This window comes from Mycteria americana, chromosome 15 (assembly GCF_035582795.1).
Source record: "Mycteria americana isolate JAX WOST 10 ecotype Jacksonville Zoo and Gardens chromosome 15, USCA_MyAme_1.0, whole genome shotgun sequence".
Lineage (NCBI taxonomy): Eukaryota > Metazoa > Chordata > Aves > Ciconiiformes > Ciconiidae > Mycteria > Mycteria americana.
This window is the reverse complement of record NC_134379.1, coordinates 6,797,301-6,814,475: the sequence shown is the minus strand read 5'-3', so window position 1 is coordinate 6,814,475 and position 17,175 is coordinate 6,797,301. Positions and strand designations below refer to the sequence as shown.

Here is a 17,175-nt window from a genome sequence, read left to right as displayed (position 1 = left end):
TTTTAAATGGGAAATTGGGAATGCTCACCAGGCCAGACCATGTAAATAAATACATTCCTTGTTCCAACAGGCTGACGGTATCTTAGCAACAAGGGAAATACCAGATAAATATTGGTCAGGCAGTAACAGCAGAGGTAGGGAAGAAACCACCGCACAGACAGACCCGCTCCTTCCCCCAGTCAGCCCCGCGCTGAAGGAGCGACGGAGCAGCCGGGGAAACTCACCGCCCGGCCACGCAGACCCCAAGTAACCCTGGAACAATGAACTCCTGTCCTGCCAGGGCTGGGTAAGCAGCACTGCTCCTCCAGCCAGGAAGGAACCAACTCCCTTTCCAAATACTGCTCTTGCAAAGGCAACTCAGCCTCTTTGGAGAGAGGAACAGGAATAGAAGGAGCCATACACCACACCCTCCGAAGGATCCTTTATATCCCTATGATTTTTAGCGCCGCGTCTGGGACGAGGAGCAGTCCTATTTGCTTGTTTTCACATGTCATTACTGCACATGCCTGTGTGGGAATGGCACAAACTGCACTGTTTACCCACAGGCCACTCACAGGTGAGGAGAAACTTCATAGAAGCTGACACCACGGTATCGCTCCATGTTCTGTTTACTGTAGATTTCCAGTTCCTTGTACGGATTAACAGACACCAGAACTGAGCCAATGTATGTCTGAAAAAGAGAACACAAAGCAGAGAGATTACAGAAGGTCTGGCGGCGGATTCTCCGAGAGCCCAGACTGCTCTGAAGGCTGCGTGCTGTTGACAAGGGCTGCCTGCAGCAGTGCACCGGGGTGCTGCCGAGGGCTTCCAAAGAGGCCAAGGGTGCTGCAGAAGCGACCTCTTAGCGCAGTGAGAATGACTTTGCAGGAGTTATGCTAGACATGTTATCCTTGCTGTAAAAACAGCACCTACAAACCGTTTTAACAAGCAAGAACACTGGATTATTTCTGATATACCATTTGGGATCAAGTTCAAACCTGGGGTTGCTGAAAGCCCACCACAGAGTGAATTAATGAAATGGAAGAATGTGGCGTGAGTTAAGATTTTCAGTGCTGGCAAGACCTGTAAATGACAGCAGACCTCAAATGGAGCACTGCAATGAGTCCTTGCATCTGTTAACATGACCGTGTCCCAGACTAGTTCTGACACAAGCAACCATGGTTTGTTAAAGCTGATACCACCATCTCCAAGTCCAACTGCAGAGCAAAGCTATGGTACGTCTTCTGTAGCAAACGCCCAAATTCAGGTCACTGGTGAACACTTTGGCTCCTGTCACTCTGCTACTCACATAGATCAGATTCTCCTTGAAGCGCTTACGCAGATTTTCAATAAACGCTGCTTCGCTGGTGAAGTTCTCAAGCAGGACAAAATCCTGCACCCCGACCCGGTCGCGGGCCGTCAGAGCGCTCTCCATGGTCAGCCGAATACCGTTAGTCCCCGCTCCCTGCAACCAAAAACAGAGGAAGGTTGGGATGTCTGTGGTTTTGTATGCAGCTCACTGAGTCCACAAGAACGATTAACCACAATTACCCATGGACAACCTATAAACAGGAGAGGATATCGGAATAACCCACTACTGTTGAAAATGCTAGTCAAGGTATACTAACACTTTATCAATTGGTTTATACTAATTGCTTTGATGGACGACAAGCCAGCATTAGGGAAAGGTTATTGCTAAATTTCCAATCTCTTTAAAGGAATCAATCAATCAAACATGCATTTCATAAAGAGAATAAAACTTGGATTTCCTTTCCCAGGCATCCTTTAGCAGGAGTGAGACTGAAAAGTGTTCTCTCTACTTTTCTCTCTCATTTCATGATGGGAAGTCCTTTCGAGGTAAGGAATCTTCTATGACTAACGATGATTCATCTCATGAGCAAGCAGCTTCCTATTGCTGACCAATTTAAAAGCTTTAGCAAGATACCCAATGGGAAAGTTCTGGGAAAATTCAGAACTAATGAGAAATGGGCACTTCTGCATCCCATGCCACTGAATTTACTGTGACACTAACATCTATCCCACGCATCAAGCAACTTCTATTCCCTGACCCTCTTTTAAAGGTTACATTTTCAATGTGGTGTGGCTCAGACACAACCACCTTTGGAAAACACAGGTCTGCTGACTTCTTACTTCACTCAACCTCACGTACTAAAACGGGGAGAGGAAACATGCACCAAGTGACTCAGTCGCCACTTGCAGGGAAAATTTCTCCTAAAGGCAATTAGACCTGACAGACAGACGATGTACGAAGCATAGAAGACGAGAGACACTACAGAAATCAGAGACAGGAGATACAACGTGTTAAACCATTTGCCTCACATCTGTCTGCATCTTCTTATAATCTTCTTAAATCCTTCTTACTTTGCAAACTCCTCACAGCAAGCACCCTTCTCCTAAATCATTTCCCTAAAGCACTAAGGCATTTCACAGAATCTGTTGTTACATTCTGAGATGATGCCATCGCTGGCACAAACACCACCGGAGCTTGTTCCTAAACGGGCTCATGCACTAATAGCAATACCCAGGCACCCTCTCCTGTATTGGTGTTACAAACCAGGAATGCCGGACCCCTGCTGCAACACTGTCGTCCAGCCCCAAAACCCTGCACAATGATGTAGATGATTTTTGCTGACTCACGTTGTCAGGTAGTTCCTTTCTGCTCCTTCTCAAGATATAATAGTGGTCAGAGCACAGGGACTGATGGCGCGCAGGGAAAAAAAATAAAAACAACCTTGGTCAGAAGAAAATTTAGCTTAAGTTTTGTTAAGTAGTCAAAAAGGCAAGACCCAATGAAGTATAAATTTGGGCCCAAACGGGTGCAAATTGCCTCAGTCTGCAGTTGTTTAGACTTACCAATCATTGACAAATGCAGTTTTGCATTTGTGCAAGTTATAATTGGCTTCCTTCCCGCAAGCCCAGTGCCTGGGCATAAGTGATTGCATAAAACCAGCAGCTTTCAGAAAGAAAAATTAGTTCCTACAACTTCCTACTAGGAAATCTCAAATCCAGATCCACTCTAATGGCTCAAACACCACAAAGAAACATCATTTTAATTTCCCTTTTTATTTTTATTTTTTTCCAATTAGTCTCATGGTCTGGAAGGCCTGATTTCTAAGCTCTGAAAGATCCAGTTTGGGAGGAATTCTGCAGGTACTGTCATAAGTAACCTTTTTAAAATGCCCAAAACTTTCCAAGCCAATTCCTCCACACCTTCAGCAAAGTGCTTTGTTGTCATCTTCTACCCTCTGTGCCAAGGCAAAGAAGAAAGGGATAAGCCTTGGAGAAGAGAGTTGGTGAGATAAAGGACAACACTGGCAAAAGAAAGAGAGATAAATCACATACAAATAAACTCTGCCTAGAAATTAGAATCCTTCTATCAGAGCAGTGCAATCCTGGAGCAGGTTTTGGACAAGGTTAATGGGAACAAAGGCAAAACCAAAAGAAAATAACTAGTTTTCAAGTGGGTAAATTTATGAACACAGTTTTAAAACACAGCTGCCTCAAAAATGACTGAGGAGAAACTTCACCCTCGCAGAGTTAATCCAAGTTTATAGAATCCTAAAGACTTCCACAGAAAACGTCACTGAGCAGTTTCAGCAGCTCTTTCATCAGCCACTGCCTCAGCTCAGGACAAACTGATCCCAGCTGTACACATCCAGCCTAAGGAAGAAGCAATCTATCCTACTTACAACACAGAAAACTGCACTTCAGCCACCTCCTCTGGGACAGGCATTTAAGGCTAAGTAGCTTTCAGTTTCCTCCACGCTTTTTTCTTCTCATTCAACTCCAACCTCACTCCGTGAGAACAAAATAACCACCTGAAATTTTCAGTCAGTTTAAAAAAACCAAACAAACCTAAATGCAACTTTTCAGCAATAATTAAATGCGGCCAGGTTACCTAGTCGGCATGATGCAGTCAGATTCTCCAGAATATAAACTTTCATCACAGTGTTGTACCCTCCCAAGCCTAAGTTCAATGCAAATATAAACGTCACTCATAAACCACAGCTCAGCAATATGCGTTTCTCTGTGCCAGCAACTGCTCATTTTGCTTTATTGCTTATGTCCAAGCCTACCACCAACTTAAAATGTCAACATTAACTATTTGACTGCAAATAACTTCAACAGACGCAATGTAAAAGGAGGTGAAAAGAAATCCTTTTTGCAAAATGGAAATAGAACAGTAATGCAGAAGGAAGAACGTGGGGAAAGAAGACACTATTTAGAAAAAAATAATCACTATGATGACCATATGTTCCGACTGAACGATGCGTGTGATGGTAAGGCACTGAATAAATTAAAATAACTGAAGTGTTTGTGATTTTATGTTAGCAGGCAGACATCAAATCTGGTGGCTGTAAATTAATGCTAGAAAACCCAGTCTGCGGGGGTTAAATATGTTACAGTGAAGCTAATTAACCATTAAAGCAGTTTGCCTATGGACAGGATGGGCTCCCTCAGCGTCGTTGCAGTGGACAGATCTATCTCTGCCAAAACGCCTCTGGCTGACGTACAATTCATTTACAACATCCTCTGCTCTGTGCTATGCAAGAGGTCAGCTTGGACAACTCTGAAAGCCCTGTGGCAGGGAGTATGGATTCCAGATAATTAGGAGAAGATAGGCTGTGAGGGTCTGATTAGACCCTTCCTTGTGAAAAATCAGTTTTCCTTGAAGCTGCTAAGAGAGCACGGTGGTAGACGAGCCCTTCTGAGGGTGAGAACAGAGGCGAAAGGGCCATCCCACCTGCCCTCTGCAGCTGCAACCCTTTGGCTTGCACTGGCTCTAGCAGTTGTGCAATAAGCTAGACTGGAAATCTGACATGGATTAAAACTAACTCTTTTTTTTTATTATTATTATTTTAATCCCGGTCATTTTCCCACACTGGTTCCACACATAACCACTCGCAACGGCCAACAGATATGGTGACACAAGATCGGGAACCACAGCAGAGACGGGCCAGAGCAAGCATTTCAGCAGCAGGGCCAGTTCCTGCCATTTTTAAGTGCTTGTGAAACTACCGCCACGTTAGGTGCAGCCTAATGGCTCACCGCCACCACTCCGAACACATCCCCTCCTTTGGACTTTGCCTCCCTGCCATGGGTTAAGGCAAGCAATTACCTGTCTCTAAGCCAAAGCAATGCAACTCACTAAATCAGCAGCACAAAGTCCAGGAAAAAAGAAGCTGGTAGTTTTCCGTCAATCCAGTGAGCTGAATCGCCTTCCCATGGGATCAAGGCGAGTGTCAGACCCAGGGCAAAGGGAAAGGGAGCACAGGTGCCCTTCTGACAGTAGCAGGTAGGTAGGTTAGCTCAGCTATGTGCGACTTCACCCTGCCTACAGGAACAAAAGGAGGACCAGGCTAAGAATCCCAACCGTTGCAGGATAGACCGTGCTCATGCCACACCCAGCACAGGCTGCGAACAGGGAACTGCAAAAATCTGAGCCATCTCCATCTGATCTTGGTGCCTGTGGGCTTAGGAGTGCCTGTGCCTCCTCTCAAACTGGCCTTTTATCCCTACTAAAATCACTGACCCGACGGTCACTCCTGCTTGAGAGAGTACAAGCTGGCTTTTGCCACTGCCTTTCTCAAACCCACCCCGAGGTACAGTTCCAAGGGACTCATTCCCACAGTATTTTAACCCACTCTTTGCTTTTAATTTCTTCTCCAGAGCCGTTAGCACAACAGTGGCTCGCTGCCAGCAAAGGAAAAGCCGTCGTTCCTGAATGGTGGGGACCAAGCCAGTGCAATTACCAAAGCCGTGCTACTTCCACATGCCTTTTTCTTCTGTGTGACTAAATTTTGGGAAAGACTTTCAGCTGGTGTAAATTGGTGCTGCTCAAGGCAGCCTGCAGAGCCAGGTTTACGTTGGCTGAGGTTCCAGCCTTTCTTTGTATTCATACAAGAGAGTCAACAAGACCAGAAAATACCCTTCACAAACAACTCCTGGGAGTACAAAAGCACTCAAGACTATACCAAAGAGTTTCCTAAACTGAACTAGTAAGTCTCTGACACATTATTGTGGAGGTGTAAAGAAATATTTTTCTTTTAAACGCTGCTAAATGCTGAAGTATGATAAAGACTTTCCTCTGCTTAAGACCGGGAGATCTGAAACACCTTCAAAAATGAAAACCAAGACCTTTTGCTCTGCACAACAAAATCTAAAGTGCTTGAGCCACGCAGTCACTCTGAGCACATCGGGGAAATTTTCTTTTGTGAAAGACGATGGAGGGCAACTCTGCCACGAGCACAGGAGCTCGGGGATGGCGTGAACTGAGCAAGGAACTCCCCCACGGCTTTGTCCATCGGCTGGTCTATGGCTGTGCAATACCCAGTAGCCTAACATGCGTGTAGGAAGGAGTCTTTTACACCAAAATTTCCCAGCCTTGATTTTCCCAGAGGGGCAACTGAATGGTCAGCGTTGGCACAGCAATTGCAGACACACAAGTGCTGCTGACCACTGAGAGAACAGGCAGCACCTGGCAGCTCAGGCAACCCTCACTCCTTCCCGGAGCATCCAGGAGTGACGCACGTGAAAATACCTGGAGCTCTCAGCGTGAATCCTCTTACATGGAGCAGGGAAGCTTTCTAATCATCTGATTTAGAAAGAAAAGTCACATGATGGAAACAAGATTTCTGCTTCAACATCTCAGAATGTATGTTTTAATATTTTCCTCTGACAATGCATTTTTACAAATTAGCTAGTATCCATTCAGTAGACCAGGAGACTTGCACTAAAAAGACCGCAGGAAGCGGGTGCCATATGGAAAGAGGCAGGCACCTTTATCTTGGTATCAAGTGAAAGGTGATTGATCTGTGGGTTCCAGAAATAGTTACAAAGCCGGGAACGGAAGAACAGGCAAGAACCAAATGTGAGTGGGAAGGGAAATTCAGATTAGATTCTGGAAGACAATAAGAAGTCTGAACCAAGAACGAACTTCTTGTGGGGAGGTGGCAGTTAAAACACATTTGTCTCCTGGATAGTATGACATTCTTCACTGCCACGCCAAAGCTGCAGGAAGAAGAAGGAAAAAAAAAAAATCCTCTGATTTCTACTCCACTCTTCAGCCTGGGAAAGGGTTTGGACACGGCATGGGCTAGACAGCAGAGCAGACAAAAATCAACTATTTTATCCCGGGCCTCAATTCCTGAGGTGCAGAATGGGATAGCTCTTCTTTCCTTTTACATGGAGAAAGCAATAGTGAAAACAACTGAGGTGGACCTGGACCAAGGGATCTTAGTCAAGCACTTGCCGCCTGCCAGCGAATCCCTGACAGACTGAAGTGCAGCCACTTAGGATCCGCCTCCCTTTTGCCACACTGAAAGTTAGCTGCACATTTTGGACACAGAAAACTCCGTTAGTCAACAGCTGGGTTGGAAAGAGGGTTCCCCAAGAGGCAGCTCCGTATCTCACGTAAAAATCCTCTGCACCCAACCACATGGATTTATCCGCGCTTTCTGAAGCCATCTGGGCTCAGACAATAATTTATACGACCCAGATCTCATGTCTTAGACTTGTTTAATGAAAAAATGTAATAACAAAATGAAATGTTTTATTTTGCTTTTAATTATGTAAGCCCAATGAAGAGTGCAGTATTTCCCACAAGGTGGTAAGCTGTTCTGAGCAGACAACTCGAGAAAAATCAGAACTGTCAGATCAAACGGGATCAAAACCAGATAACAACTCTGACGACACAGACTAGCAGAGTTAAAGGGAACAACTTCAACTTGCAAAAAAACTTAGCATGTCAGCAGCTGCCAGTCAAAGACCATCTATAGCAGAATCAGTTTTTATTCTTGCTTTTTTTAGAGCAATATATCGCCAAAAGAATGTCTGGAGTCACGGAGCACTTGCCCATGCTCAGAACCTGGTTCTCCCTCTCTGATACTTCCCTCCAGATCCTAAACCACACGTTGAATGGATTAACTATAGAATATACTATTCAAAAAATGATATTAAGGAGAGAGAATTGCCACTGCCTTGACTAATTTCTGTAAACAATTTATTTTGAAGTCTTCCATATTTTAAGTAGGGACAAACAGGAATACATTAAAACATAAAATAATCGGAAACACAGGGTAAGCAAGCTTATTCTGCTCTCACAAAGATTTGCTATGTCCCCACTAGCAAATTGCGTAGAAGTTGAAGTTCTGCCTCTCTCACTTTCCAAGCTACAGAACCATTTAATCTCCCACCCTAAAATGCAAAGTGGAATGGGAAATGAGCCGTGTATCACACTGTGTGCATTATTTTAAGTATCTATTAAATGCACGTAGATCGTGGGGAGTTAGAACTGTGAAAGCAAATATTTAATCTTTTGAAAAACAGTAATGCAGGGTGTGGATGTTGCTGCAATTACTTATGACTCTTTAACATATTAATCAATAACGTTTGACACTTGCAACATTTAGAATAGTAAGAATCCATATCTAAGGAGCTCAAATGTAAATTAGAAATGCAAATTATGATGGACCAGAAACCAAACAAAGCCATGGAGATTTGCATGGCAAGCAGGTAATATAATTTGTTCAATGTTTATAACATAATTGTATTTTCTAGACTTTATTTTTTTTTTGGGGGGTGGGAAGTAAGTTAGGAAAAAAGAGAAGGAACTAGTAGTGAAAAGAAAAAAGTAGTTATAAGAACTGATTTGAAGGAGAAGAAAAATGTTTAGCCCTAAGAGGGGATGCTGATATTTCAATCAACAAGCTAAATATAAAATAGCAGTAAGAAAAATGAACAAGGCATACCAGCAAGATCACCAAGGCTAGAAAAGTAAATACACTGAATTTCTATATTTAGGGAGCTGACATTTTTGCTCCTGAACAGATGACAAAAGCTGTTGCTAGTTAAAAGATGTTGCTGAGCACAGCATACACAGCAGGACTACCTGTCACCCCAGGTCACAGGCCTGTGCATCCCACAGTGGCTTCACAAGACAAACAGATGGCATAAAAAGCAGACACTCAGATCACTGCCCTTCCCAGTAAGTCTTGCCATTGACTTCCAGATCAAACCGAGCAGGTGAGAGGGGAGCAGAAACTCAAACACCGGCCTACAGATAAGAATCACGGCATGCACTTGCTCCCCTTGCCTCCCAGCTTACAGCAACGGGGTGCTGACCCTGCGCCCGTATTCATTGTTCTGCCGTAACTGCTATGGTATTCCCCTCGAAACGCACACATCCTTTCGCCTCTCTCACTACCGATACTGCGGGTCTCATACTGTTACCCTTGCAGCGCTCTGCCCTTCCCCACACCATACGTTCCCACCTTCTCCGCTGGATTCCACGCGCCCCACACAATCATTTCAGACCATTATGTCTTTCAAAGATAGTAAAACTTTCCAAACAGAACAAGCACTCCAGTGCATTCCCAGGGCATGTGAAGGGCACCTCCACACCCACACATTCTCTCGGAGAACATCAAGCACCACCCTAGAGAACATCACTGCTCATCACGCTCACATGCATCACATCGAAAACCCTTTCTCTATATCCACTGCTGTACAGAGGTTGGCTGGCTTCTACAGTCCTCCATGCCAAAAGATATCCAAGCACAAGCCTCTCGAGCACTACCTGCTCCACCTTCAAATGCACTGCCACAGGGAGGGACTAGGTAGGTCCTCCAGAAGCTCTCCGCTTCCCATCATCACTAAGACCCTTTCTCAGACAGTGGTAAACACTAGACTATTCAGGAGAACATGCAAGGATCACTAGATTGAGCAGGTATGAGACACTCCAGTCCCATGCTAACTCTTCTTCAACACTCAGAATGCTTAAATCTACAGACATGACATTTTCAAGCCTTCTCTTCCTAAATTTGCTAAGTTTACCAATTAAAGCCTTCAACATTCTTATCCAGACAAAAGCCCACATACACTCTTTTTTACAACATTCCCTCATTCTTGACCTCAACATCTTCCAGTGTCAGTGAATTCCGTGGCCCAGTTATGCACTGTATGAAAATAATCTTTGCATCTCTTTGGCAACTTTTAACTTAACTGAATGTCCCTCTTCCTATGTTACAACACAGAAAAAGGGAGCTCACGATCTGCCCTCTCCGTGGCACTATCGTGTATATTATTTTTTTTCCTCCTCTCTTGCTCATCTCTTTTTCCAGGTAACAATCCTAGTCTTCTCAATCTTTTGCCACATACTCATTTTTCTAAGCTCCCGGCGGTTGTCCTGCAACACAGTACGCAGACCCAGGCTTTCTGGTTGCTGCTAAAACATGGACAAAGTTGTGCTAAAGTAAATAGATCCTGGAGGAACCGAGTGGCAATGAGTCCTTAAGCAGGTATTTCCTGCCATTGCCTAGGGTGATAGTCACAGAGAAAGAAGCCCATGTCCCTGGGAAGGACCCAAGCAGAGCCCAGCACCAGCACAGTACATTCACATCCTCATGCCCCTTCCACCCAAGCAAAAGCTCCACCCTTTCTTCTCCCCTAACGCAGCGCCCGGCTTTCCCCCTCTCTTCCCACTTTCTCAACTCCCACCTTGGCTTCCTCCTCAAAACGTGTACCTCCTGGGTTTTTTTATCCTATTTCAACCCCTTTCACATAACTTTCCAATGAAGGGGTCTTTCGCAAAGCAGGCTGAAGCATTTCACTTTCCTGCTGAAACCTTGAAAATTTATCTCCCTTCTTCTCAGAGTAGATACACATCTGAAAGCTGCAAAACCACCAAAACAGCTGAATAAATCTTACCGCGCCTCTGAACTTCATTTCTGCCTCCTGCCAACTCCCGCAGCACTTGCAGAGACTTAGTTTAAGCTGCTGCAAAAAACAGGAATCTGAGGACAAGTTCTCTCTCCTGTCAGTTGCCCTTTTTTTTTTTTTTCATGACATTTTCGGTGCAGTCAGAACTCCCTCCCTCCCACCAGCTCCTACTGGAACATCCTGGAGAGGGCGTTTTCCAAGGAGAGGGAGAGGAACTCTCCTCCCCTCCCAAAGAGCAGAGACCGACGCGCGCCGATCATGAGAGGCAGTCCAAGAGAAAAGAAGCCAGCTGTCCTCTGCCTGCAGCCTGCCTGCGGAGTCCCTGCTGCCCAATGACAGGGAAAAACGGAAAGAAAACTAATTACAGGCACTGGAAAACCTGATGCAGAGCCCAACACGCAAAACCACAGCAAACAGGACAGGAAACTCGCCGTATGCTCCATTACGGCAAGTTTTTTTTACACTGAAACAGCAGCAGTATCAAGAGGGCTCCCCAAATCCACTCCCAACTCACCCCAACCACAGCAAAATCTCCTGGGCGTACGCTTGTAGTCACTCTCAGCAAATCGAAGGACCGCAAAGAGTCCAGGGGTAAGACAGTTTGCCTTGTCCGCCCTTGCAAAGGACTTAGCATATTGGCTAACACCCGCTCTATATGGAGGTCTCCGAGGTCCTCATCGCAAAATAACCTGCACGACCAAGTAAGACCCTTCCTAGTAGGACACAGTCAAGCCACTGTTGCCCTTAGTCTCCAGCCCTTGCAAACAGAAGTAGCACGTTTAAGCTGTCTCTGAGGCCACCAGGCTTTGGTCTCACACAAAAAAATTAATGGCTATAGCTACACCAAGAGTGTGAAAAACCACCACTACCCAGAGATAAGGGCATTCTGACAAAAATCAAAATGTATACGCAGCCTTTGCTAGCATTAGGTGGAAAGTGAAAGAATGAGAGGCAATGGACGCAAGCTGGAAGAAGGGAAATTCCAATGAGATATTGGGAAATTTTTTTCACAATGAGTGCTGTCAAATACTGGAACAGGGGCCCTAAGAAGTTGTGAAACTCCATCCTTGGAGATATTTAAGACTCAACCAGACAATGCCTGAGCAACCTGATCTAAATTGGCCCTGCTTGGAAGTGGGGTTGGACCAGAAATCTCCACAGGTCCCTTCCAACCTAAAATTATTCTATGATTCTATTAATTATTTTGCTCCCCAATGGTCTAAGCTATATGTTCATCCTCAAACAAATTACAGGTATAGCAAATAAAGCTATAGATCTGTTAGAGATAGCACATTGCCCTGGCAGAGGGCCCAGCCAAAGTATTCCACCCTTCAGGTATGTCAGGTCACAAGTAGATCACGCTATGAACATACAAAGCTGCTGTCTGGCAGCTGCACAGGAGGCCAGGCAGACCCCTGAAGGAGAGGAGTTCTGTCCCGAGCCAGAGGACCTTCCATTTCCAAGCATCAGCGACTAAAAAATTAGTCAGCCATTTGATCTGACTCATAGCAGCTAACGAAGACGATGGGTTTCTGTCTGCAAGTCTCCCAGCACAGATAATCACAATCTGCACAAAGCACATTGCCACCCATTTCTCCTTTATACCACCCTCCTAACGGACCCCTCTCCAAGTGATCTGTAATACGGGACTCTACAATTAGCCAAGAGCATGGCAAATGGCTACAAACTAAACGCAGGTTTATCCACAGCGTACCAGGCCCTGCCCGTACACACAAAGCAAAACACCTAACTTGCACCTGCAGTTAGGAGGTCTCAAACTTAGTCTAACACTACAAACTCATCAGCTGAATTTTCAGAGGTCATTTGCTCTAAATGCATGCGGCCACACCTGCACTGAGCAAACATCAGCCGGATCCAAACAACACCTAATTTTCCACAAGAACCTTATCAAAATAAATGGGAACATAATTTTTCCTGCTGTGCATCGTCTTCTGAAAAGAGACTACTGCAGACTCTCTCTTGCATCTGTTCAAATACTTCTGAAATTTAGGTATCACACTGAAGTCACTATCACACAACGTCAGCTACCGTCCCCAGTTCACTACCATACGGAGATGAACAGAGGGTGGCAAACTGAATAATGCCCTTTTGTCATCATAAAACTCTTTTGGAAGATATTATTTTTATTTTCTTAAGGGGGGAAGGCTTTTCTCATGATCATAGGATACAGAAGAAAGCAGAAATAAACCAATTCTCTTTCTCTAAGGGCCAAAGAGCCTTTTTAGGTGTATTATTCTCAGATCAGATATGACTGCAGGACCCCAGGCAGCATGCAGCACTACTAAACCCTACACTACTTATCTGCCCAGAACGAACATTTAACAAGCATCTCAGTTGTTGGAATCCATTTAAAGTGGTACCTCATAGCAGTCATCACCCAAGTTTTGCAGCACCAAAAGGCAGGTTCTCCAACCATTGAACACGCAGAGCCATGAAATCATTCCCAAGCTCGACTGCTGATATTTCATGACTGCCACTATCTGGAGTCAGCTCTGCTTAAAGAGGGTTGTTATTTTTGGGTTGGTTTTTTTTTTTCTTACCAAAATGCATACTTTTCAAATTCTATTACAGAAAGGGTAAAGTCAAGCTTTAAAGTAAAAAGATTGAAATCAAAAAGCTACTTGCTTTACTTTAAAGCTTTTTAAAGTAAAACAAGACTGTGCACGGCCACTACTCAGATAGGAGGCTATTTAAAACCCAAGAAATGTAGCAGATGTTGTCAGTGGTTCGGTGCAGCACTCCTCTCTAATTAGCTCTGACCCAAGGCATTGATCCCAGAGATCCTGCGCTGCGGTGGATGTCATTCGTCACCGGAAGAAGGTGCCAGCGATTACAAGGATTCGTGATGAAGCTTGAATAACGCTTCTGAAGAGAGCTGTGGTGCCACCAGCTGTTCTGCCCTCAATCAGATTCCATTTTGAAAAATTATTCGTAGTACCTCTCAATTCTTGCACAACTATTTGGCATGATTTTTATTCACTTCTTATCGTCAACCAACTGAGGAGTTAGATGAATTATTAATGGAGGCAGCCTCAGGACACATTTCAGAGGTGGGTTAGCATTCGTCTATTTTAGAGCATTGAAAGAAATACACAATACTCCAAAGCCCTGCTCAGTGCAGGAGCACAGGTAAGACCAAAGGTAATCTAAGCCACATTTCCCAAACTGAGCCACATTAGCCATTACTGAATCACAACAGCAAGCCCTGAGCCAGGAGTTTTCCAAGTGTAATTAGAGCTGTAGCTTGGTGGCTCTAATTCTTCAGGAAGAGAATGTCCGTTCTCCATCATAATTTCTCAAATCAGTCTAGTTGCAGCCAAACAACAGAGTCAATAAAACTCATGTTACAATTTTAAGTTAGGTATTAGCACAGAGTTATCTTTGCATTAACAACTTCACCTTTCCCCGAGTTTATACCTTCTAACACTTCTCAGAACACATCTATCATCACTGAAAATGCCACGTAAGAGGAGAATATACAAGAGCCCAATATTCAGAAGTACATTTTTTACCTATTTCCCTTGGCTTCCTTATGCAGGAGAAACCTTTTATTTATTTATTCACTGGGAAGACCTTTACTCAAAACGTTTTTTTCTGTAGCCAAACTACTGCCCAACTCTTGTTGGCAAAGAAAACACTCCTGCCTGTGGGTTAACCTAAATTAGGAGGAAAAAAACCAATAACTGGAAAGCAGAAATAACCAACATAATTTTAATTTAAAAGATCTTGATCACGGAGTATTAAGGTGATAAAACCAGGCTCTTCCTTTTCAGCAACAGAGCCCAACCCTTGTCTGTGATTTCTGCTGAGGATGGCTGGCTAGGTCTGTGTCACTACTACAGGCAACTACAGGCAGAGGTATGAATCAAGTTTTCCAGGCCTCACCAGTTAGAAGTGACTCATATAAACCCTGGATTAGAGCACTGGGATTGCTCTGCTCGTTGCTGATAAGCAGCTGATTCCCTGCATACAATTTCACATTCAAAGCAAGGGGACTGGAAACCTTTCCTGTCAGCCCTGCTCCGACAGGCTCACAGAGCAGTGCGTGACTTGCTAAGCTACACCCGCAAGCAGTGGCTCTACTGAAAAAAAAAAGAAAAAAAAAAAAGAAAAAAGAGTTTGGCCCCATGAAACCAGCATCAGCAAACCAGTCCTCCCCTCTGCAGTGCAGATTCCACTGCACACTATAAATCTGGAGGTAAGAGATGCTGGCTTGGGGTTATGCTGTTCAAAAATCAATGTGGATCACATCTACATTACTCCAAAAGCAAAACAAGTCAAGTTCATCTATCAATGCATATATTTTTTCTGGATTTTTATAATATTCATTATTTCTGCCTTGCAAAAGAACTACAGAATAACACACATTCCATAATTAGAAAGCACTTGGCAAAGATACCATGGGAAACAAACCACCCTGAACAGGCCAGGAATTCGAGAGCCCTTCCTCTTGCAGGTCAGAGGAACGTCCTAAAAAATAGAAATTTCTTTAACCTGTCACATGCGTCCTGCTGTCCAGACTATACTCATCTAAAACTGATTAAAATGCCTCGCATTCCTAAGACACCCTATAGCAGAAACTGGAGGTTCTGAAGGACACTTGGCCCATTGCTTAGGACAAAAGCCCTATTCCAGCAGAGGATGAACATTTGACTGCACGGTAACTGGATAAATCAATGCCCTGCCAAAGAACCAACACTAAATATTGTAACAGGTTTGATAACGAGGCAGAACCTCCTCCCCATACCATTAGCTCTGCTAAGAATTGTCTGTTTTCTACCCTCTTTTTGTTTGTATTAATGCATCTCCTCTTTCCCCATGCAGAGAGTAGCCAGCTGTCCCCCAAACAAGTAGTTAGGAACAGAAGCCTGCACAGAGGACATTGGTCCCTGGAAACACAACTTTCCTGGTCAGTTATGAAACTGCAGACCTATAAAGGTTAAATCAAAAGCCCATTATACTCACTCAAAAGGTGTCTCAAGATGGTAAAGTTCTTTAATTTTACGGCAAACTTCATGACATCACGAGTTCTCTGAATTCTCTGATTCCGTGTGAATGTGTGTGCACGATTATAGACAAAAGCTTAAAAATATGTTAGGTGTGGCCAAAAGGGTTCAAAAACCAGAAGACAAAGAATATTTAAATTATTATTTTGGATTCTAATTTATGCTTTGTAATGCCTAAAACTGTCAATACTGGTTTTGTTTGTTTCAAGAAAGCTTCGACAGTGAGAACACTAAACTTAGTTCCTTCCCAAGCTTGGTCTTTCACAAATAAACAAGAATATTAAAAAATAAATGGAATATTGCAAAAACTGAAGATGGAGAGTACCTCTCCTTGGACTCCTACACTTTCTCTGTAAGCGCTATTCACTGTTTTGATATCTCTGATGATAGATGCGTTTGAGACACGGCAGATTAAAAAGCACATATGCAGCACTCGTACTTAGTTATGGCTCCCGCACACACACAATAATTCTGGGTCTATGACGTGCGTGAAAACCGAAACTGGGTTAATCTAACAAATTAAGATAAATTTTCCTTGTTGTTGCTCTCTGCTGAACCAGTGAAACAGAAATGGATGACTGGCTTTGACAGTGACCATCAGAACAAAGTCCCACTTTATACTTACCAGATGCCCTTAATATGATGCCAGTTTGTCTCATGCATGTGGCTACTCTCGCTCTGCCCTGTGTTAGGCTCTGTTGGTTGTTTCACAGGACTGCAAGACAGTCGCCTCTTCGGCTGATTTTACAAACACACTCTGCCCATTCTGAATCCAACAGTAATTGTTGAACTAACTTCAATAGCGAAGAGTTTAAAAACAACAGTTAATTCAGTTGGATTGCTTTGCCCTTACTTTGATACAATCATTTTAAGCAGCTCCCCTGCAGAGTCTGTGGCAAGAACAAGAAGAGCCGTTTTGACAGAGCTGTTAATACAAACAGCCTGACTCAGTTCAGCTGATGTGCATTCCTCCCAACTGACTTTTTAAACAGTCACTCCCAGTGGCAGGACCTACATCTTCCTTTTAAGGGGAAAAAATGTTTTCACAGGAAAAATTAAGTGTTCAAAGCCTGTGCATATCTCTGTGCTTTCAGTGACCAATCTCTCCTTTAAAAACACGTTCTCATTGCACGCAAAACAAAAACTTCTCCCTCCTTAGTTGTTCCTCTTTTTTAACACAGCCACTAGCTTTCTGTCGATACCCTGGCAGACTCAGGTGAAACATCCTATCATACTATTTTTCACACAAGCCAACATGAAAAAGAGAATTGGTTTTCCAAAGCATTAGAATGACTAAATCTGAGAGAGAAAAACATGGCTGAGAAAGAACAGGCAGAACTTACAGGCTGTAGACAAAACTTTACAGCTCACATCGGTGGCTGACAGTTCCTATGCCTTCAAATTTCTTTTCCTGCATTTCTGAAAAGAG

The 17,175-nt window shown here is 43.9% G+C and overlaps 1 protein-coding gene across 3 annotated transcripts in view; it reads right to left on the bottom strand.

Moving 5' to 3' along the window:
- MYO1C (myosin IC) overlaps positions 1-17,175 on the bottom strand; it is a 57,821-nt gene that overhangs the window by 20,589 nt on the left and 20,057 nt on the right. The window contains exons 2-4 of one of the 3 annotated variants that reach the window (XM_075518267.1): positions 2,638-2,697; positions 1,289-1,444; positions 555-670 (exon numbers count right to left, since the gene is read on the bottom strand). In XM_075518267.1, coding sequence (XP_075374382.1) covers positions 555-670; positions 1,289-1,414 — 242 coding nt within the window. In that variant the 5' untranslated portion in view covers positions 1,415-1,444; positions 2,638-2,697. Of the gene's footprint in view, positions 1-554; positions 671-1,288; positions 1,445-2,637; positions 2,698-10,707; positions 10,861-17,175 lie in introns of those variants that run through there. The other 2 variants (XM_075518265.1, XM_075518266.1) reach the window with 2 other exon arrangements.